General features: G+C 51.7%; 7 protein-coding genes across 7 annotated transcripts; 3 read left to right on the forward strand and 4 right to left on the reverse strand.

Annotated features, from left to right (window-relative positions):
* Positions 1-1,468: 1,468 nt before the first annotated feature.
* BX661DRAFT_224237 (DUF89 domain-containing protein) lies at positions 1,469-2,950 on the reverse strand. Its single transcript, XM_051538903.1, has one exon. It carries the CDS (start codon positions 2,885-2,887, stop codon positions 1,493-1,495), a length of 1,395 nt encoding a protein of 464 aa, XP_051392275.1. The 5' UTR covers positions 2,888-2,950; the 3' UTR covers positions 1,469-1,492.
* Positions 2,951-3,243: 293 nt separating this feature from the next.
* BX661DRAFT_198040 (uncharacterized protein) lies at positions 3,244-11,416 on the forward strand (the record flags this gene model as incomplete). The annotated part of the gene is made up of 2 exons (XM_051538192.1): positions 3,244-3,339; positions 3,443-11,416. The coding sequence occupies 2 exons, from the start codon at positions 3,244-3,246 to the stop codon at positions 11,414-11,416; spliced, it is 8,070 nt and encodes a 2,689-aa protein (XP_051392276.1).
* Positions 11,417-11,502: 86 nt separating this feature from the next.
* On the reverse strand, positions 11,503-12,497 carry BX661DRAFT_193731 (WD40-repeat-containing domain protein; the record flags this gene model as incomplete). The annotated part of the gene is made up of 2 exons (XM_051537807.1): positions 11,503-12,003; positions 12,027-12,497. 2 exons carry the CDS (start codon positions 12,495-12,497, stop codon positions 11,503-11,505), a joined length of 972 nt encoding a protein of 323 aa, XP_051392277.1.
* Positions 12,498-12,829: 332 nt separating this feature from the next.
* On the forward strand, positions 12,830-14,192 carry BX661DRAFT_181661 (uncharacterized protein). The gene has a single exon (XM_051535767.1). The coding sequence runs from the start codon at positions 12,950-12,952 to the stop codon at positions 13,925-13,927; it is 978 nt and encodes a 325-aa protein (XP_051392278.1). The 5' UTR covers positions 12,830-12,949; the 3' UTR covers positions 13,928-14,192.
* Positions 14,193-14,651: 459 nt separating this feature from the next.
* On the reverse strand, positions 14,652-16,651 carry BX661DRAFT_181666 (uncharacterized protein). The gene is given in 4 exon segments (XM_051535768.1): positions 14,652-14,684; positions 14,844-14,940; positions 14,953-15,500; positions 15,619-16,651. 2 exon segments carry the CDS (start codon positions 16,390-16,392, stop codon positions 15,099-15,101), a joined length of 1,176 nt encoding a protein of 391 aa, XP_051392279.1. The 5' UTR covers positions 16,393-16,651; the 3' UTR covers positions 14,652-14,684; positions 14,844-14,940; positions 14,953-15,098.
* BX661DRAFT_181669 (uncharacterized protein) lies at positions 16,493-17,508 on the forward strand (the record flags this gene model as incomplete). The annotated part of the gene is made up of 1 exon (XM_051535769.1): positions 16,493-17,508. A coding segment is annotated over one exon (621 nt), but the record flags the coding sequence as incomplete, so codon positions are not given.
* Positions 17,509-17,689: 181 nt separating this feature from the next.
* BX661DRAFT_131114 (uncharacterized protein) lies at positions 17,690-17,869 on the reverse strand (the record flags this gene model as incomplete). Its single annotated transcript, XM_051532560.1, has 1 exon — positions 17,690-17,869. A coding segment is annotated over one exon (180 nt), but the record flags the coding sequence as incomplete, so codon positions are not given.
* Positions 17,870-21,581: the final 3,712 nt, after the last annotated feature.

A 21,581-nucleotide genomic window follows, 5' to 3' on the forward strand; every position in this document is an offset into this window, starting at 1 on the left:
AGTTCATGGGCCAGGCCCACCCCAGGATATTCGCGCCCTGGCACCCAACCACACTCGAAGAGGAAGAGGAGGATGCCCCTCAAGTCGCTTTGGAGCCCGCACACATTAGGGTGGGACCATTCACACCACCCCCACAGTCGCCGGGCTCGCCGGACAGCATGGACAACAGCGAAGCAAGATCCTTCCTGACAGAGATCCGCCACCAGCCAGCAGGCAGACTAGAGGTCCCAACAGCCCAAGTGGTCGCTGAGGACGTATCCGAAATGGAGGATGATGGCGACGGCGACAGTACCGGGCCCTACGAGGGACTGCTTGCAAGAGCCGCTGAAGAGCCATATGTGGATGAGCATGACACTGAGAGTGAAGAAGAGGAAGAAGAAGAATACGTGAACGACAGCCGAGACGATAGCGAAGATGTGGCTGGCGGGGCTCTCGTTTCCGACGAGGACGGCAGCACAGCCCCAGAAGGCGAGGACGCTCAAGTCATGGGACACACGCGGGCCTACGATCAGGTGATTGTGACACGGCCCGCGGGTGCACTGCTGACCAGGAAACCGGCTCTGCCGACAGCTGAGATCGTGCCCGGCCGGCCGGTCAAGAGAAGTCGAGCGCTCACGGAGGCAGGCTCGGAGGACGTGCAGCACCACCCGGATGGCCGGGAGGCACTGCCCATATATGACCAGTCACCCTCCCCCCCGAGCCGAGCCAGGCGGCTAAGGTCCGACGTATTCCACGAGCAGAATGAGACCGCCGCTGGCGACACTGGTCTTGACGTTTTTGTTGCGCAGACTGAAGATATGGAAGCAGATGTTGAGGTCGAGAACCGCGAAACAAGTTCCCACCTGCGCGCTGATCGATAGGACGCTAATTGGATAATGCAGGTGCAAATCAGGGAGGCATCACACTGATGCCCAAACATGCCCCCCATCCTGTAATGCACACGCATAAGCGTACACGCACGAAAACCACAACATCGACTTGCCAAGATACCGGTCTACTCGCAGAAGATCCAGTTCTCACCAACGGAGCGCACAATGGACAATGTGCACGACAAAGGCGACTGGGAACATATATAAGATGAGGCTGGCCCCTAGTAGTACTTTAGAAACATCAGTAATAAAACCTTTTATAAAATCACCCCTAACTTTTACCACTAGACAACTAGTGCTCCTCACACCCCCCTCTTACTATAACAATATGTTAACTTTATTTGATAAAGAAAATATACTAAAATATTCTGCATGCTCTAAAGACTATTCCAAAAATAAAATAATCTCAGTGCTTCAACCAGCCACAAATAAATCTGATCATACGTTGCTATCGAGTACAAATGCTCACACTTATGAAGTGGTTAAGAAAATCTATGCAAATCGCTATCTTTATTCTATTTTTAAATTCAGAATAAAAATAGCTCGATCAAGCAGAGGCGTAGGTTTATTTTATTTTTTTAGTAAATCAAAACATTTATTTATTACTGTATCCAAAGTTTGCCTTAGTTAGACTTCCAGCGGCCGGGACTAAGCTGGATCACGCCGTATTCGCCCGAATACATCCAGTCATTGCGGACCTTGAACAGCTCTTGTGCTCTGTCGGCATCAACTCCAGTGATGGTATCGCACTTGGCAGTGCGCAGAGCCACAATGGCCGGCGCCCTGGGATCGGCAGTAATTGAGCCAAGAGCCTCAACAAAGGGCGTGGTGATGGGCCACTCGAGGTCGTAGACAAGCTTGCGGTAGTTGAGGTCGCCCTTGAAGATGACCACATCGGACTTGATAAGCTCGCCTTCCCACACGTCGCTGCCCTTGGTTGGCAGATAGTGGTAGCCATAGGGACCAGTCCAGAAGAGCTCGTCTTTAAGCTCCCATATGCCAGCTGCCAAAAATCCGGCCCAAATCTTGCCCAGACCCTTGAGGGCGTTCTCATCAACAGTGGACATGCCCTTGTCGCCGATAAGCCCTGGGTTCTCGGCAACCTTGACCAACCAGTGAAAGTCAGTATTGGTGACATCCGAGACGTACCAGGGGATGCGCTTGGCATGGAAGACAACCTTGGAAGCGTAGCCTACAGACACAAGCCAGTGGGCAAGCAGCACGTCCTGGAGCAGTTCAAAGCCTGAGTTGTCAAGCACAATGTCCACGCGCCCGCCCTTCATCTGCCGTACAATGTTCCAAATCTTGTCCGTGTCGTTCGCCACAATCTTGCTATTATTCTCTCCTGACGAAATGCGCGCCTGCATCTCCTCAAGCTTTTCGCTGTTGAGATCCGGGAACATGCTCAAATCGGTCTGGTTGCCCCACAGGCTGGCCTGAAGCATTTCCACAAATGCTAGGTGCAGCTTTGTCTCGTTGCCAGCGGCTTCCACACTCTCTCTCGTCAGCACATCAACGCGACTGCACAGCTTGGCCACAGCCACAATCGACGCCCTGAAAGTCGACTCTTTCTTGCTGGCAAAAAAGTCGTAGGCTGCCCAATGCTTCGACCGCCCAAAAAATGTGGCGATGCGCCGGTACATGTATGTCTCCCAGGCCAGGAACGGCGCCGAGTACCAGGTTGCCGAGCTAAAATACTTGGCCAGCCATTGGTTCCACGTGTCAATATCGCCGCACCCATCGTCCTCGAGCGGTGTCAATGGCTTGTCGGTGACCATCTCGTGCTTGAGCTTGGACATCTGGCTTATCAGAGCCTTACCATCGGCCACTGCTGCATCAGCGTTGGGTCCCGAAAAGTTTTGCACGGCGTGGTAAAAGTTGTTGATAACGTCGGTCAGGATGTGCGGGACGCGGTTGTGCAGGGACTCGTATGTGAAGTTGCTGCCATCCTTGGCCGCGGTCAGCGGCTTGTAGGGCGTGTTGTTAGGCGCAAAGTCAGAAAATATGTTAACTGGCATAATGTACTTTTTAAAACTAAACTATTTTATCCTATTTATTTTAAATTAAGAATCCAAGTTGAGATAAGAAGGCGGTCTTTGGTGTCTCGGTCCCCCTGAAAGTGATAATATGCGCATTCATTTTTTAATTGGCTTTTTCGGACTGGGGCTCAGAAATCCTAAGTAAATAAGGTAAGCTGCTGATGTTGTGAGCTTGATTATTAAAGCCAAGCCAATTTTTCGATTCCGACTTGAAGCGATGCACATTGAAGCATCGCATATTCTATATTTTTGTACTTTTGATCAGCTTTTCAACATTTTTTGCCATTTTTGGCTAATTATATTTTTCAACAAACACACATACAAATTATAACCAAATGCGAACTGTTTCGCTGTCATCGCGGCTGCAGTGGGCATTCCGCGGAACAGTGCTTCCAGGCGCCCTGGCGACAGGTGACGTCGACAACGACGGGGTATGCATGATAGCAAACAAAAGACGCAATTTGCTGTTCACGCGAGGTATCTCCAAATTCAGCAGTTTAATTGTACTAATTCAACCTTGTTCTGATGCTGTAGTGCAAAGAGTTTGTCGTTGGCAGCGTTCAGGGCGAGCTGGCTATCTTCCGTGGGCGCGGCGGTTGCGGCTCGTGGCGGTACTCAGAGGACCAAATTGAGCCCGAATACGATTGCTGGGACGCAGTGGAGCGCGGTGAGTTTCCTGTTGACGGGATTGACACGCAACAAAACGAGATGGTTCCGGGTATGAAACGGCGGAGTACGTACACGAGTCTCTTGCAAGACGCAATGTCCAACCGCGAGTCGGTCGCTGTTGACGATATCATGCATTTATTCGAGGGCAGCGAGCGGGACATTGCTGCGCATTTAGACTCGGTGGCCACAAGCGAAGACGAGACCAGCAGGGGCACTCGAAGGGGGGCGTCGCTGAACCCATGGGATCCTGAGCAAACTGGTCATATCAAATGGGAGGACGCCTTGGACATTGAGCGCGACGGCCGCAAGCCGTGGGTGCTCGCACAAAATCTAGGAACTATATCCTCTGTAGCTGTGGCCGATATTAGTAATTCGGGACACAACTCGGTTATTGTCGTGAACGGCGAGGGAAAGTGCCACATTTTTGATTACCCGTTCAAGCGCCGGCTGCATCCGGAAATGGTCAAGCGAAAGCGCCAGCGCAACCATTATCGCCGATTTTCCCAGGACCGCTTTTTCAAGGACGGCATTGTTGTCGATGCAGTGGATCCTCATGCAGACCATGTCGAACGCGCGGCACCCTCAGCGGATGGCACAGTGGCTGGACACGGCACGGTCAAGGGTCCGGGCCATGGCGTCGGGCGTGCGCCGGCGAGTTCCGCGCATCCCGTTTCTAGTGCCGATCCTGCAAGGCGACCGAACCTCATGCGCTCCAAATCGACTTTCGCTGAGGCGCCCGTTTCATATTCTGCCACGCAGATTGGCGAGCAGGCCCGCGACAATTGCACCAATAGCACCTCGGGCCCGGCGACGCGTAGCAGCGAGACCTTTGCATCCAAGCCGACTTGGAGGCCTCTATCGGGAATTGAGGGCCTGGTATTCGATTCTAGTCATAGTGGCTATCTAGCACCTGGCACTGACAGCGCGTTGCCCACGAGCAATGTCTCATCACATGCCGACCCGCCACTGACTATTCTCAACAAGCACGAGGGCAGGGAGTCATCGTCGGCTGCGTTCCATGATGTCGGTGGCCGGGACGACGAGCCAGGCAGGTTGCCGTCGTCTCCGGCAGCCATGCGCCCGCGTGTGACCGTAGCGCCGAGTGCATCCGCGCAAGGCGGATTTAGCGCAGAGGTGGGAAGCATCGGGGGGCGAAATCTCCACCACCATCATCCGGACGCGTCCGATGCGGGGGTCGAGTCATTGTGCTTAGCATATGGTGATGGCGACGCAGATGAGGATGCAGATTCTGAACAGGACTTTGCTGACTCGCATTCTGACATTGGCGACAATTCGCTGCTCACCAGCGAGGAAGTGGCGGACATCGAGAAGATCTGGGGGGCAAATATCGGCAAGAAGAGCGGCGACTGGTTCCCCTTTGTACTCGATAAGCCAGATATGACATTTTCTATTCCGACAAACGTTGAACACGCCTTGGTCGCCGATGTAGACAACAACGGGCTGAACGAGCTTGTGCTCACAGCGACAGACGGCTTCGTATACATATTCAGAATTGAGCCGTCGGTTAAGCACGCGGTCAAGCCGACGCTGTCAGCGCTGGGTGTCTTTAGCAACATTCCCACGACCTTGCCGAGCGTCAACATGACTGGAAATGGGTCGCCGTTTATGTACATGTCAGCGCCGCGCTCGCCAGACGCCTCTGATTTTGATCTCGACTACCCCGGAAAGGGACCCAAGCTACCGGCAAGCAATACGCGCTCGCAAATGAGCCGTGCTGAAAAGCCTCTGGCTGCGCCTGCAGCGGAGGCAGCGGCCGAGGTGGAGTCCGATTTGAATCTGGTCAACCACTTGCTAAAGTCTATCAAAGATGTGTCTGCACCGCCAAGTGAGCACCGGGCCGACGGGGGGCACACAGAAAAGGCGCAGGCGCAGCCAGTTGCTTCGGGTCTAGCTGCCACTTCTGCCGCTGCCACTGCTGCAGTCGTGCCTGGCACAACGCAGTTGCCCATTGCCGATCGCCGGTCCGGCGCTGAACGCCGGGTATCGCTGACCAGCCGCATGCGAGAAAACTTTACTGGGATTGTATCGGGCTGGGACGCGACGCGCAGGTCGATTTCCTCGTTCACCCAAACCGCACCTTCGAGCATTAACAACTCGCGCGCGCAAACCGCCAATAACAGCGGGACATCGACCAATGCGCATTCACGCATACCAAGCATTAGTGACGATGACACGGGTGCTGATGTTGAGACATACCGCGGCAAATCGGCGCTTGACCTATCGACATCAAACTCTGAAACTAGTAGTGCCGCCGCGTCCAAGGTTTCGCCGGCTATTCAGCTGAGCCCAGCAACTTTGGCGGCTGCGAGCGAGCTGCGGCTGCCGCGGATCAGGAATAACACTGTGTCCATTGGCACAGTGAATGTCATGGAGGGGATTCCGGAGCGCCGCTCGAGTGAGATTGATCTTTGTGGCGATCGCGATCCGTTTAATACGGTCGGCACGCCGAATAGCCGCATGCTCAGCAGAGCTTCTACTCACGAGCCAACGTCGGGCGAAACAGATGGTGCTGCGCTCAAGGTATTATCTCCACTGTTTGCAGCTCAGAATGACCCCACCAGCGTTTCCGGGCTTGTTGACACGCTCGCCCTCCATCGCCGGGTCGGCAGCACCAGCAGCCGGACCAACCTCAGGGCCGACGGCCTGGTGAGGTCTATTGGCGCTGGAAGCAGTCGCGGGCACAGCCGGCATGGAAGTGTATCGAGCGTGGCCAAGGCGCGTGTTATACCATCGGTTGCCACTGCTGTGCTGGTTACGCCCCCTCCGATGCAGCCCTCCGATGCCGACTTCGCGCCCGATCAGACACACACTCCAGGAGACGGGTCTGACAGTCGGCGCGAGAGTCGGCGCACAAGTTTATGCAGCAACGTCAGTGCCCGCGAGGACGGGACACACACCAACTCGGCCACTGCCCAGCTAGCAGCCAAGCCCATGGAGGCGACAGTCAGCGCGCGGGGGAGCTTTACCAAGCCCGTCTATCCACAGCCCCCGACCAGGCCTGTGGATGCCGACGACAACAACAGCATTATCTCACAAGTCACTGAGAGGCTGGCCGAGCTCACCATGAAGGTCAAGGGCAAGAGCCCGGCGCTTGCAGCGAACGACAATCATGCGGCGATGACGCCGATGCTAAGGGCCAGCTACGTGAACCCCTACTACGAGCCCACTGATCGCGAGTTTGTGGCAAAGCAACTGCCGCCACCTAGGAACGTCGTTGATTGGTCGACTGCCAGCGCCGACAAGGTGGCCACCTGGTTTTTAGACAACATCCCAGGCAATGTGGCGGTGGTGAACGCGCCAGCCAAGGCATTCGGCGCCCCGGTGGTGCAGCAGTCCTTGAACCAGGATTCCGACGACCTTTCTGACTACAGCAGCTCGTCCTGCGATTGCTCTTCGTGCTGTAGCGATAGTGAGGTCACAGAGTCGTCAGATTCAGAGGCAGAGCGCCGGCCGCCGGCGACAATGCCGCCTCTTTTAAAGCCAGCTGTGTTCTCTGAGGGTCATGCGCAGATAAAGGCGCTGCTTCCTACGAGCTATGTTCCGTACCCAGGCGTCACTCTGCCGAAAACGCCAGGGCTTGGCGCGATCAACAAAAAGGAGCCCACAGCAGAAGATGATAACTCGGACAAACCTCCCAAAGCATCGTCGCCAAAAGTCAACAGCGTTGCGGATGACGGCTGCGAAAATATACTCGGCCAATCGCCAGAAGACGCATCGACGCACCGCCCCATGCCACTTGCGAGCGATTTACAGCGGTTCTTGATTTTGAGCAAGCCTGGAAACCGGTTTGTCCCTATCGACATGGTTAATGGCGCAATGATGGCAACGGTTGAGTCTCCACAGGTGCCGTCAGGACTCTTAACAGGCGGAAACACGGCTCATATGATGAATGTTGACACGAGCGGTGCCATGCGCAACATCCAGCTGGCCATGTCGCTAGGGTTGTCCATTCCGCAGTTATCTGGGTTTGATTATGCAGCCATCTCAAGCTCGTACGTAGGCCAGTCATCCAGCTGGCAGAGTGGGAGCATGCCCTGGGCGCATGCAAATCCAGCGTCCACATACTCTTACGGCTCTGTCGCCAGTTATGCCAAGAGTCCTGCGGGTGCCCACGAGGCCACGATGCTGTTAAGGTCACACCCTGCCGCAGGTGGTACCGCGACTGATTCGCCAAGCCCACCGACATCCACAGCCCACCGCAGCAGTACTGAGGAGCCGCTGATTTCCCAGTTCCCATCCAATGAGGCCCTGAGCAACATGTCTGCTGGAAGCCCCTCGCCAAGAATATCACAGCAGATCTATAGCCCCATGATCCCCGCATCTGCCACTAGCTCCAGGCAGTCGCAGTCGAGCCTTGTTTCAAATTCAGTCTTTAACGCCGGGCCGGGAAGCGGGCCCGTGTCGTTGTCCTCAAACATGCGGTCGATGCGCAGCATGCACCGTATCAGCACCGATGGTTTGCGCAGCCAACACTTTAACCCTGGCTACGGCCCCAGCCCCATCAACCGCGGCATGTCTCCGAGCGGGTCCATGACGCCTGTTGCCGGCGGATTTCCGATCATTTCTAGCCAGCACGACCGGGGACACCTGGGATTCGCAGGCCTGCGCGGGTACATTGGCAACGGAATTGGCCGCCAGCGTTCCGGCGGATCGACCACCATCATTCGCACGGACGATGGAAACCCGCTCTCAGGCTACTTCTCGCCAGGGACCGGTGTCCCGGAGTCAGCAGCGCGCGGACAGAGCGCCGGGCCAATTGGTCCAACCGCAGGCTCGGCGATTATGCCCCGAGACCCATTCCCGGGCCATTCCTTGTCAGCGTCGACCAACGCATCGGCGGCCAATACAGTCGATCGCAGCGGTAGAATCCGGCTTGACAGTATGCGGCAGTTCTCGCGCGGCAATCACAACAGCCCGACAGTACCAGGAGTCCCATCAGCCTCCCCGCAGCGCGGCCAGCAGTCCATGCGCTACAGCCCGTCGGTGGCAGCGTGGTCCAGCTTCAAGGAGGGCAGTGTGCTTAGCACGATCCGAGACCAGGACGATGTTAACGAGGGTGACGACTATGCACCTGAGATGGCGCTTCCAAATCAGGCAAACACAGGTTCTGGGCGCTTTCCGAGCGAGCCGTTGCCAAACATGCCTGCCTCTGCCAACTACGCGAGCCCATTTGCGGACGATGCTGCTGCGCATGGCCGTGGGTACTGGATGAACACAGAGCCGCAGTCGGTCAGGTCTCAGTCTTCCTTGGGCACCGGTACAGGGGCCAGCACTAATCCTCGACTCATGAGCCAGGAGAAGGAGGAGGAGATTGAGGAGGCGCCGCAGCCCATGGAAATGGACGTGGCCACATACATGGTAGGCGGCGTTGCTGCTGGAAAGCGCATGCGCCGGCGAGTTAAAACTGAAAGTGGTTCAGACAACGCTGGTACCACCGCCGGAGTTGACGACCATATTGGCAACTGCGAAGAGGAATACGAGCTGAACGAATTGGTGTCCTTGGTCACAATGGATGGCATCATCAACTGCTACGATCCCGCGCGCAAGGTCAATCATTTCATCAGCCTGAACTCCAATGATCCGGTGCTGGGAATCTGGAAAGTCAAAATGCATGAGGACATCTGCCGCCCGTCGGCATTGCAGTCTATGCTTGAGAGGGAGGATGTCGACGAGAGCAGCAGCGAGTTGGTTGACCGAATGCTTCTTAATACCCCGACCAAACGGATATTCCGGCAAGTTGGGCTCTCGAATCGTGATCTGTTCCATGCCGTCTGCTACTCGACTTATGTTGAGGAGCGCGTGAACTTGGTCAACCGGATAGAGACGTATCGCCGCAGGCAGGCCAGGCGCCGCCTGCTCAAGGCTCGTGGACAGACGCGGTCGGGCTATGGGGCGATGCCCGGGGACAACAAATTAATGGCTGTTGCATCCAAGCGCGAGGGCCCGTCGCCGGTACTTTCGCGGAGTAATAAGATGTCGCGAATTACAAAGTCTGGTTTGAACAACCGAATCCGAGACAACTTGAACAAGTACAACCGCGTTGGTCGAGTAGTTCGCACGCTGGGCAACCACATACGCGACTTGGCTATTAGCAGCGGCGGGGGCAGTGGCGGGCAACAGGGTGCGGTGGACTCGATGCCCGCGTTGGTTTATGCGACGCCGTCGCAGATGGATACCGGCGAGACAAGAAGCGCAGCGCGCGGACAGGAGACTGAGGCCAATACTCCGGGTATGTCTGTGTCGCCTAAATCTTGCAGGAGGACTACTTTGCACCAGAACATGCAGGTTTCTGCCTCTGTCACCACCACCGCCGCCAACAGTGGCGGCATGTTGCTTGCTCAGCACGGCGGTGTCGATCAGTACGACGACGCCAACGACGCCACTGATGAACAGGATGATGGAGACAACGACGGGCACAACTATGGTGGCGGTGGAGCTGCGCGCGCGCGGAATAGTGCAGGCTTCGGAGCGCATCAGTCTCAGCGCCATTTTGCATTTGGAACGACTTCATCCAGCAGCAACCAGCTCAACAGCAGAAGCCACCTCACGTCGGCACCTCGCAGCTCGGTCAGCATAGGTGCAGTCCCGGCGCCCGTGGCCAGCAAGGGCTATGGTGCGGACATTGCCGCTGCGCTGAACGGGTGGTATGGCGAGAACAAGGATGACTACCGCCGGAGCCTGCGCGTGTCCGACCACCTTGTTGTCAGCTCATGGCGAGGCTCCACATTCTTTGTCGACGTCAGTACGCTGCTTGACACTGCGCACTATAACAATCTTTTTAATCACCGCTGGGAAACCAACGTGGCAGATATTGCCGAGTGTGTCATTGCTGCCGCAACCGCTGCAGCCAGCATGGCCGAAAAGGATGGGAACATTAGCGCTGAGGCGCGGAACTGCAACCTGGCCACTGTCTACGGGCAGCTCAGCGAGTTCTCGGACATCAGCGGCGTCATGTCGCGCCTGCGGGCCAATGCCAGCGTCATCCAGTTCAAGTTTCAGGACACGGTGTCAGCTTTTTTGGCGGACACGTATGCGCCGGCGACTGGCGGCCCCAACGTGCCGTGCATGTTCTACGTGGACTACAAAGACCGCATCTGGACGTATTACCACCTGGATGAGATTGCCGAGATGGACGATGTGTATGGGGCAACATGGTTCCGCGGTGAGCCCGAGTCTCTGAACACACCGACGTCTCGCGCGCGGGCGATCGAGTGCGGGGCCGACCCTGGCAGCTATGACAAGCCGTTTTCAGTCGTTGACCTGGCGTATCGGCGGATCAACCAGGATCCCTGGATCCCGTTGATCGGAGACGAGTCGTATGCAAATCTGGTAAACTACAACGACTGCGACTACCCGTACTCGGCTAAGACCTGGCGCAAGCGTGCCAACAGCCCGGGACATATGCCACATGAATTAGACGGTCAGGACAGGCCCCAGTGCAATCACAATGGACAGAATCAGCAGCGGCAGGAGCAGAAAGACGACGACGACGACAATCTAGAAGAAGGGCGGAGCTCTCCAAGCGAGACAGGCACGCAGGCGTTTGTCTCTCGGGCGAATGCCAACATTGCTGGTCGGTTCCACATGTCCTATCTTCCAGGGCCGCATCTGTGCCCGATCTGGGCGGACATTAAGTCGGTTGACCTGTATGACGTCGGCGCGTGCAACCTGCTCGAGATTGCCTCGCCTGAGCTGCTTGCAGTCAAGGAGGTGTTTTGCAAGGACCTTGGGCTTGATCCCAACTCTATCGACGAACGTGTCAACCTGGCCACCATACCTGGGCTTTCAAACTGGGTGCACCGCCGCTTGTACAGCTAAGCAGTTGTTCTTTCTATTATTTCCTTGGTGTGTTTTTTCTCTAAATAAATAAAAATATATATACTATTCAAGCGTTGCATTTTGGTCTATTGCGGAAGCGGGACGTTGAAAACATGGATTTGTTCGTCCCATCCGCATGATGCGATTTGGCCAGGGTGGAAGTAAGACCAGTCAATACCAAAGACAAACTCGGTATGTGCATCGTGCACAAAGGTGACAGAGCCATTACGCACATCCCAAACACTCGCCGACATGTCGTATCCAGCAGTGGCAATAAAGTGGGGCGAGAAGGGGCAGAACTTGACCCTGCGCACGGGGAACTCAAAGGGGCCAAACATCGTGACGCTTCCGCGCAAATTCCGAGTATCCCAGATTTTGATAGTCCTGTCGGTCGATGACGTGACAAACATGTCTGGAGAATACTTATTCCAGTCCAAGGAAACCACCTGATCTGTATGTCCACCGAACGATGCGATAGAGCGACTCTGGGGGGCATTGGTGCTCCACAGCCGGATGCTCTTGTCCTCACCGCAGGAGGCAAACTGATCCTGATGTCTGGGCGACCACGCCGCGGTGTAACACAGCCGCTGTGTTCCAAAAAAGTCTGCACCGAGCCCTGTGCATGAACTGGATTCCATAGCTTCACGGAGCCATCCCAAGACGATGATAGAAATGTGGTTTTCGCCGTATAGTTCCACTCCACGCTCATGACCTCGCGCTTATGCTCTTTCCATTTAGCCACCGGGTGGGTTTTCAATGTAATGTCCCAGAGCTTTATGCTGCCGTCACCGCTGGCTGAAATCAGTTGGTTTTCGTGGAGTTCATTCCAGGAGAGATCAAAGAGTCCATCCTGGGTGCCGTAGTGTTGTTGTGGGAGTATTGTTAGTGGGGAGTTGTTAGTGTTTGATTGTGTCCTGGAGTTATTGGTGTTGGTTGTGGTGGTGGTTAGAATGGAAAGGCGTCCGTTTCCTACTAGACCAAAGTTGGCGCTGGCGGCGGATGCTAATAGTCGGTCGGTGAAGGGGCTGAATTTCACAGCGTAGCCCTTGAACCCGGCGGTTCTGTATTTACAAGGAAACATTGTAAGGAAAATATATAAATCCAATGATTATAAGTATAAGTATAGTGGTACAGGGACAATAATTGAAGAAAAAAATGAAAAATTAGAATAGAGAAGAGAAGATAATAGTGATATGAAAAAGTACTGAAAAGTAGCTGGGCAACAATGCCGCAGTTTCTTTAAACTTTTATTTTGTTGCATTTTTTTGAGATGCAAGTGCATGTGACGAAACAAGATGTAAAGGAACAGGGTTTCTTGATCAAGAAGAGTAATAAATAAATCCATGATCAAAATATTTATCATATAAAAATATGTTAGAAAAAATTTTATTGATTCATTTTTACCTTTTTTTCCTTTCCTTTGCTTTATTTTATTTTATTTTATTTTGTTTGTTTTGTTTTCAGTTATATTCAAATTATTTTTCCTTCCTTTTTTTGTTTTTTATCCTTTATTCTTTATTTGAAAATAAAATAATGGTCAAGTCTCTTGAGCAATACTCGTCCAACGACGACAGCAGCAGCAACAGTGACAATGGAGAGTCAGATAATGAACTTTCACAAAACCTTTCTGGATCAGAAAGTGAAATAGAAGAGGAAGAAAACACGGAGACCAAAGCCGATCGAATTCGCAAGCAGCTTGCTGAAGTTCCCTTTAGCCAATTGATCCGGATTCAACAACAAATGGGCAGCAAAAAATTCAACCAAACGATCGCAGGAGTAAACGGGGGAGGAAAGGAGAAGGCATCGAAGACGAAAAAACAGGTTCAAAGGGCGTTGAAAATGCAGCATTTGGGACAGCAGATGGAGTCCGAGTCCGAGTCAGATTCTGCGTCCGAGTCTTCCGATAGCGGACCGGAGACTGTTTTGAAAAAACCCTTGGGCCGTAATGCCAATGGCAGTGGCGGTAAGGTGGATTTGCACCGGAATAGCAAAAAGATGCCCACTCAGATGTCCTCCAAGCGACCAGTCAGCCGGTTCCGCCAAGTGGTGGAAAGCACCAAGCCGACCACCCGCGACCCTCGTTTCGACAGTCTCTCTGGTAACTTTAACGAAGATCTTTTCGAGAAATCCTACGATTTCCTTGACAAGCAGCAGGAAGAGGAGATTGAGCAAATGCGCAAACAAGCGCAGCAAATAAAGGACAAGGACCCAGAGGAGGCCGAGAGAATCAAACTAGCAGTTGGCTCTATGCAGTCAAGGATCGCGGCCAAGTCTCAGAAGAAGCATACTCAGGAGCTTATGAGGAAGCATAGGAAGAAGGAGGAGGAGGCGGTGAAGGAAGGGAAGATGCCGTATTTCTTGAAGAAGAAGGATCTGAAGCAGATTGAGGTTGCTGAGAGGTTTAGTAGGTTGAAGGATTCGTCGGCGCTGGATACGTTTTTGGAGAAGCGGCGAAAGCGCAATGCTACGAAGGATCACCGCAATATGCCGTATCAGAGACGCGAGCAGTAATAGTGTATTTGGTTTTGGCTGGCTTTTTAAAAAGCTTGAGAATAAATTGGTCAAAGAAGGAAAACTAGAGAGGCATTTGAATTGTTGTCGGGCGTTGTTGGGTACTACTGTGATTGCAATCGATGGTTTCTGAGAAAGAAAAAAGTGATTGGTGATGGTGATGATGGAAGTGAGGGCGGTGGAAAATCCTTTGGGTTGTTTGTATTTTTTGTATCTCCTTTGAAAAACAACAAATCGAGGGACAGCGGGGATAGGAAAGAGGGGGATGAAAAGGATGAAAAGAAGGCACGCGCGTGTATGTTGAATGTTGAATGTTGAATGCTGTTGCTGTTGCTGTTGCTGTTGCGTTGATTTTTTTTAGATAAAAATATTTTTCTTTGCTTTTATGTACAAATTTACATTTTGTTATTTATATTTTATTTGTAATTTAGAACGACTATAGTCGAAAACCTGTCCAAAAGTATTTTTTCAGTTTGTTGTTGTTTGGGCGCCTGTGCATTATAATTTCATTTTTCCTTTTAATATATTTGGCAAGCACACGAGACCTTTTTCTTCTTCAAAGCAAAAAGGAAACCCAAAAACCCCACACCCAGCGCGCGGAAAGGAACAGAGAGAAGCAGCAGACAGGCAGACAGACAGACAGACAGACATAAAGTGCACATTTATATACTTGCGTGAGAGAGCAAAAAAAAACTTTAAAAAGAAGCAGCATACTCGTAGCGGAGGAAGGAGCGCGCAAACACATAGGATATAATGGCAAGTGGCTTTGACTCTGACTCTAAATTTGAAGTTGTAATGGATAGATTTCGCGAGCAGACACGCATACACACAGACAGACAGCTGATTATAGCACACGCACAAGGCCCTTTTGGCTTTTTTTATAAGTGTAGGGCAACGGACACTCCAACTCGAGGAGCGGCAACGGCAACGGCAACGGCAACGGCAACGGCGGCAGCGGCAGCGCCAGACGCGCAGCCACAGCAGATCCAGGTGTCGGCACCGCCACGGCCACGGCCACGGCCACGGCCACAACTGCAGCCACCACAGCCAAGCCCAAGCTCGGGAGCCTGCCGCGGCGCGAAAGCATGGGCGTGGTAAATATCCGGCGAGCGCAGCTCCCGCCGGCGATTTCCCCTGCAACCTCAACCACGGCGCTAGCGACGTCCCAGGGCTACGCGCGTGGCGGGATGGATTTCGCAGCGCCGCCACGGCCACGGCCAGCCACGGCGCGGCCATCGACGGCGCGGTCGCGATTGTCGCATGGGATGAGCGGAAGCAGCTTCAAGGAGAGCAGCTTCCAGAGCCCGTCTATGGCCACGGCCACCAACGCCATTGGTGGGTTTGGCGCCAGCCCATATATGCACTCGGGCGCGGCCAATGACAGCCGCATTTCGCTGCTGTCGATGGTGGGCGGCGGGGCGGCGGTGGCGAGAGGGAGGACGCGGATGAGTTTGCCGAGGATGAGCATGCGCGGATGGTCAAGAACACCAGGTCGTCGCGCGCGCTGTCGAATGGCGGCCACCACCAGCAGCAGCAGGTCGGCCGTCCGCGCAGCCGAACACAGTCGTCGGAGGTAAGCACACCGGATGAGATAACCACGCACAATCCAACTACGCCATGTCTTGCTGAATCCAGCTGTGCCATGCCTTGCTGAATCCAACTACGCCATGTCTTTTTATTCCCTTTTGTAGCAGGGCATCGTCACGGTGTTCAGCGGCGTGCAGCTGCCGCCTCGGCTGGACGCAGACCTGGACGCTCTGAACAAGCTCGCGCGGTTCCGGCCCTGTTTTGGCTCCGTCGAACAACCGGCTCTCGGGGCTTTTCCACAGCGGGCCGCGGTACATCGAGCCAACGGCCGAGCAGCTCAACCTGGACGAGACCGAACTGACTGGTCTGTGCTTCAGCTTCCGCGAGCACATCGCGGTGCGCGTCGCTGCAGTGTGCGAACGGCAAACAGCGGGAATTGGCGCGGCGCGGCGCGTGGGCATGCGGGCGGCGGACACACAGACGCGTGCGGCGCAGGCGCTGCAGGCGGCGCGGCAGGCGCAGGAGGGCGCCGCGGTGCTGCGCGGGCTACAGCGCCAGGCGGAGCGCTCGTATGAAATGATCCAGGAGATCCTGCGTGATCTCGAGCGCCTCGATGTGCAGCCCAGCGCCGCCGAGTTCCCAGCTGTCGCGCGGATGATGACGAGGCGCAGGAGCAGGGCGCCGCGCCGGTCGCTGGCGGGATCGGGGTCGGGATCGGGTGCGGGTGCGGGTGCGGGTGCAGGATCGGGTGCGCCTGGGCCTGGGCCTGCGGCCATATCGCCGGTGTTTGCGCCGCGGTCGTCGTCGCTGGGCGCCGCAGAGTACTTCAGCGCGCCGGTGACGCCGGCCACCACCGTGTCGTTCGACGGCGGCGCCCTGGGCATGGGCGAGGCCGCCAGCATGTCCCTGGTGGCTGCGCGCCACGTGCGGACGCCCATATTCGGCGGTCGTCGCCCGACATCCGTGGCTGCGCGCGTCGGCGGGGTTGGCGCTGGCACCGGCGGTGGGCCGCAGAGCCGCAGCGAGGCATCGCTTTCGCGGGCGCAGGCCGTGTGGTCGCCGCAGATTGCCGAGTCGTCGGCCTTCGGCAGCCCATGCGAAGCGCCCGCAGCCGTGGCTGTGGCCGTGGCTATGGCGGCGCCACGCGGGCTTTCGGTGCGCACGGCGTCGCTGGCGCCGTCGCTGGCGTCGTCGCCGGTCGAGTCGCAGCGGTCGCCGACGCCCGTGGGGTCGCCGCACCCGGTTGAGGCCGCGCGCATGCTGCGCCAGGTTATGGATCAGCCGCGGATGCCGCCGCCACCCACCATTGATCCCGATCTGCAGGCTGCCCAGCAGCAGCAGCAGCAGCGGATGTCCACCTGGAGTGCTTCGTCGGCGCGCACATTGGCGGATGACACGGCGGGGCGCGGCCGCGTTATTGCACGCCACCGCGTGGCGGCTGATCTGGGCCTGAGCGTGAGATCCGAGCTGGAGCGCCGCGTCAGGTCATTTTCGGCATCTGAGCCAAATGCCGCTATGCGAGCGGCGGCGCGCCCGCATTCTAGCATGGGCTTTTTGCATTCGCCTAGGCTCCTAAGGGTGTCCGATAAGCTGAGCCTGTCAACTTTGCGCGTGCTGGACGATAACGACAATGACAATGATAGCGAGAGCATGTCGTCGGTGTGTACGGAAAGGGTGCGCCCGTCGACACCGGTGACCCCGGTGACTGGGAAGCGCAGAGCCCAGACCATTTCCACTACGGATTAACCTCCTTTTTTCTCATTGTATTGTTTTGGTTTAATCCTTTTTAGCGTACGGATCTCGGGACCACAATGCTATTTCACTGCAACAAATATTTTCCCAACTATTGAGGAAACCTTGGAGATTACGTTTACGCACTTACCCGGTGACCTAGTCACATATCACGGTGGTTATGGCCGTCAGTTGTTTATCACAAGACAGGGCTTTGCCTAAACAGAAATGGCCACACTTTCTCCTTTGACAAAGTGTAGAAGTTTTTTGTCCAGTGCATCAAATTATAGTTGCTTGCTTTCAGGCGTCCACTATGTTCTTGTACTCGTATTTGTGTTAGTGTTTATCACTTTAAAGAAATAATCAAAAAAAAGTAGCTCAGATAATGTCCTTCCGCTTGCGCAGGGCCAACAGAGGCTTAGCAGCCTTCGACCCACTGGCGATCCTCGGGTTCATCCGCCCGATAACTTCAAACCCATCCACCGCTGCTTTCTTCAGCGGCTCCACCTTATCGACCATCTCCACGCGCACGATCTCCTTAAGCTTCAAAATCATACCTGCTATCTCATTGTTAATCGGCCGGTACGCTACATGTCCGCGCCTTTTCAGTCCCAGTGCTAGTGCGTTCTCGCGTGTCCTCGGGTGGAGTCCAATGGAAGACCGGTGGAGTGTGATTTTCCAGAATTTCCCTTCCGAATTTGCCTCCGGAACACCGAATGTGCGCGGTATCGTAGGAAGCGTGGTGGTGGTGAGTGTTCTTTTGGCGCACAAGGAGGGTGTGAGTGCAAGCGTTTTTTGTCCAAATGTACGAAGCATTTTTTATCTATTAATTATTTTAAAAAAAGGGGGGAGAATTGAAGAAAGTTGAAGAGCAAAAAAAATAAAGTGTGATTGATAGCACTATTTTTTTACTTTCTTTTCGAGTCGATTCGATGTAAATTCTGCCATCATTTGCAAATACGAGCCGTAGAGCCTTTTTTAATAGTCAATCAACAAATGCATCGAGCCGATTGATTTTAATATAAACATTTTGAACAGCGATGGCAATTTACGCTAATTAATTCTTTTCAAACTAAAACTAGTAAAAAGACAAGCAAAACTGAAAATATGTATTAAATAAAACTTGAGACCCCTTCCTATTTTTTTACTCAGGACCTGTGTTTAAACAGCTACAAATATAACAATTCACTAGCGGAAAATCCGCACCACTGCTGCAAACGGAATTGAGACTTTTCTCTTTTAATTTGTTAGGCAAAGATAAAAATAAAAAAAATAAAAAAATTGCACATTCCCCTTATAATTGATTAAAACCATGTCACCCTATTACGCTCTGGGTATGCGTGACTTTTAAACTTTTGCTATTTTTCTCAATAATAAAATGAACGGCTTATTTTGATTAAAAAAAATGCGTTGCTTTCAATACGTTTCATTCTGTTTTTCTAAAAATAAATTTTTTCCGCACATTCGACAGTTAGTACAATAATTTATGCAAAAAATAAATGAAAATACAAACATAATGTAGTTCTTTTCAAATTTGTGGTGATCCTCACCACATAAGCTCAGCTGAGCCGAGAGCTTGCGAGCCAAGTCGATGCCAATCAGGCAATAATGCAGCAGCGGCCAGGATTTTATAGCTGTCTATAAAATACCAACAGCAAAGGCCCAATAAGAGGTTCCCTCAGCTTTTGTTTTAATAAAGATGTATTGGACTAATCATTTCTGGCGACTACTACATGCATATAATTACAATGTTATTTCCCTCTTTTTTCACTTTTCCCTACCCCTTTTTTGTAATTCATCATCTATTGGCTTTTCTCACTCATTTTATAGTGTATAGGGTTTACCATTTTTACTATATAACATCTTACTATATAACATAATACCTACCTTTATATTAAACAGCGTTATTTACTTTATTAATTGCTAATGACTAATATTGTAAATAAGATTTAAAATATCTTTATCTTGAACCTGTTTATAATAAACGGAGAAACGCCTACTGGCACATCCTTCAACGTTGGAAAAAGGGTAACCTTTGAACAACTTCACAATGCCATTGCTTTAATGGATATAGTAAATAGTTATGCAATCTGCGTAATTTTAGATAATGTTTTGCAACCACCAGTTGTGATTCCGTTCAATAGACCCCTTAAAGGATACATTACTAACAACAACCATCTCAAAAGGAATATGGTATTGCATAGTAATATTATATGTAAAATAAGAGTTAAATTGGACTATGCAGGCCATAGTCTAGATGCTAACACATTCAGTTTCTATATTCTTGGTCCTATTAAAAATAATAAAAACCAGGTTCTGCCTGAATAAAGGAAGCCCTGCTAGACCCGCCATTTGCATCTCTGGGTGAGATATTTTTAATACCAGCTCCAGACTCAGGTACATAGCTGATCCCCACAAGGGGGAGGGTGTTTTGGTACTAGTTCAATGTTTTCTTATTTTTCTACTTAATATTTTCACAATAATACTTAATTATCATCAGTTTTTACCCGAATAGGATATTTGCTTTTTTGAAGTACAACGTATTGGTTTTGAGTGTTTGTTTTATACATTCGCTAATGGTAATACCCTGATCGATTGTTTTATATAAATGAATGTTTTAACTGGGATCTTTGGGACCCAGCTGCAGATCTCGCGGCTGAGACAATCAACAGACCCCAAGTGTATCCAGGACCAACAGATAACATATTGGAGGAACTCAAGGAGCGTGTGGAGACCCATTATCAGGACAAGAAGTTGGACCTGGATATGAGGTGCAGCTGGCAGGATCTTACAAAGGACAGGTATACAACGCTGGTCAAGAAACTCCAATGGGAGCGCGCAAAACAAGCAATGGAGTTTGTAAACGGGATTATAGACAAATAGCACAGTTGGTACAAAAGACAGTGTGAGCTGCAGATTGAACGGAAAACACGTGGATCATTGACACCTAAGAAAAGCCAATTGCTGGCGAGGCTCTAATCTCAACAAACACCCTGAATACCAAATCCGCAACAAGACGAAGATGACAGCCTGCCAAAGTGGCTGCGGATAAACAGCGATGAGGACAGCAGAAATGCACACTAGCTATGGTCACTATTGACACTCTAGATGGCAGATCGAGTGATCGGGTTTAAAAGTGTTACTAGCACCCTGGCGGACAAACTTCTATCGCCAGGCAATTAAACTCAAGTCTGGAGAAATCCTAATTACGCTGCCCCTAGAATAACTTTAGTTATAGGAGCATGTAGCCAGGTCTGCAATAGAGACCATCTTGGGTAAGGTGGTGCAGTAGACAATCAATCTTAATTGTTAAATTTAGCTTATGGTTGTTACTTGTTTTATATTTTGCACAATAGATTTATTTTCTTTGATTTTTGGTTTATGTCGGACCCTCAATATAAGCAAATTCATATTATTTACAAGATTTCAACAAAACACATGTTACAGACACACAGAATGAGCTGTGTTTTCACGAAGTGAATGTTTACCCGCAATTCCCGCTTTCATGGCTAAGTTGTGCTATTGACTTTGTGCTTGTGTGCTTGTGTATTTAAATAAATATAGTTCAGTATTTGTGAGAAGACTTTAGAACGTATCAATATATCTCGTGTTAAAACTAATTCCAAAATTTACTAGGAAGGCCACTTATTGAGTCCTCCCTAATTGCCCCTTTATAGGCAATTTAAACCCTCAAATACTACTGTATAAATGCCCATTTGGAATTAATGCAGTAGTTCGCGGCCTCTCGGCTCAAATGAGCCTACGTGATGATCTGTTTCGGCATCACAATTTGTTCGTTCCTCTGGTGTATTTATTAATATCCAGTTCATATGCTACCAAAATAAGATTAATATATTCATAGCAAGCACAAGCTGGAGTTAAACAAACTATTTTTGTATAAACAATAATAGCTGACATTTGGTGGTGTGAGAAAAGTGATGACTGACTGTGTGGTGTTTATTTTTGTATTCCAAGGAATAAAAGTTGACTGCAATGCGGCCGTAATTGTACAAAGAAATAAGCAACATTCCCATTTGACTGCAAGCAAAATTTTTTTACAACAAATTGGTTCTGGACCTATTTGAATCCACCACCTGACAAAACGTGTCGTCTCTTTTTTGTTCTTCCAGCTTTTACTTTATAAAAATAGACCCACGTAGCAAGCCATAGAAAAATAATAATATAAATAGCCTTGTGTTGTCACGGGTCAAGGTCAAATGAGAAAAATAAATTAAGAAAAAGGGGAATGGTAAAAGAGCAAAAAAAGGTAAAAAAAGAAACAAAGCAACCCTTTGTAATTTGTTTAAGTGTTCGCATATTTTCTCATCTTCCTCCTTTTATTTTCTCATTTTTTCATAATTAACAATTTGTATTTCTTTCCTTCAACTCTTATTTT

Source organism: Kickxella alabastrina (genome assembly GCF_025024165.1).
Source record: "Kickxella alabastrina strain RSA 675 chromosome Unknown BX661scaffold_9, whole genome shotgun sequence".
NCBI classification, from domain to species: domain Eukaryota; kingdom Fungi; phylum Kickxellomycota; class Kickxellomycetes; order Kickxellales; family Kickxellaceae; genus Kickxella; species Kickxella alabastrina.

Excerpts from the sequence above, each read along its gene's own strand:
- BX661DRAFT_181661 (XM_051535767.1), top strand. The coding sequence starts at position 12,950 with ATGGTCAAGTCTCTTGAGCAATACTCGTCCAACGACGACAGCAGCAGC.
- BX661DRAFT_181666 (XM_051535768.1), bottom strand. The coding sequence starts at position 16,392 with ATGGGCGTCCGCACGTGGCGCGCAGCCACCAGGGACATGCTGGCGGCC. Across the intron at positions 15,501-15,618 it reads AACACCGTGACGATGCCCTG|CTCCGACGACTGTGTTCGGC; the intron begins CTACAAAAGGGA and ends CGGTGTGCTTAC.
- BX661DRAFT_224237 (XM_051538903.1), bottom strand. The coding sequence starts at position 2,887 with ATGCCAGTTAACATATTTTCTGACTTTGCGCCTAACAACACGCCCTAC.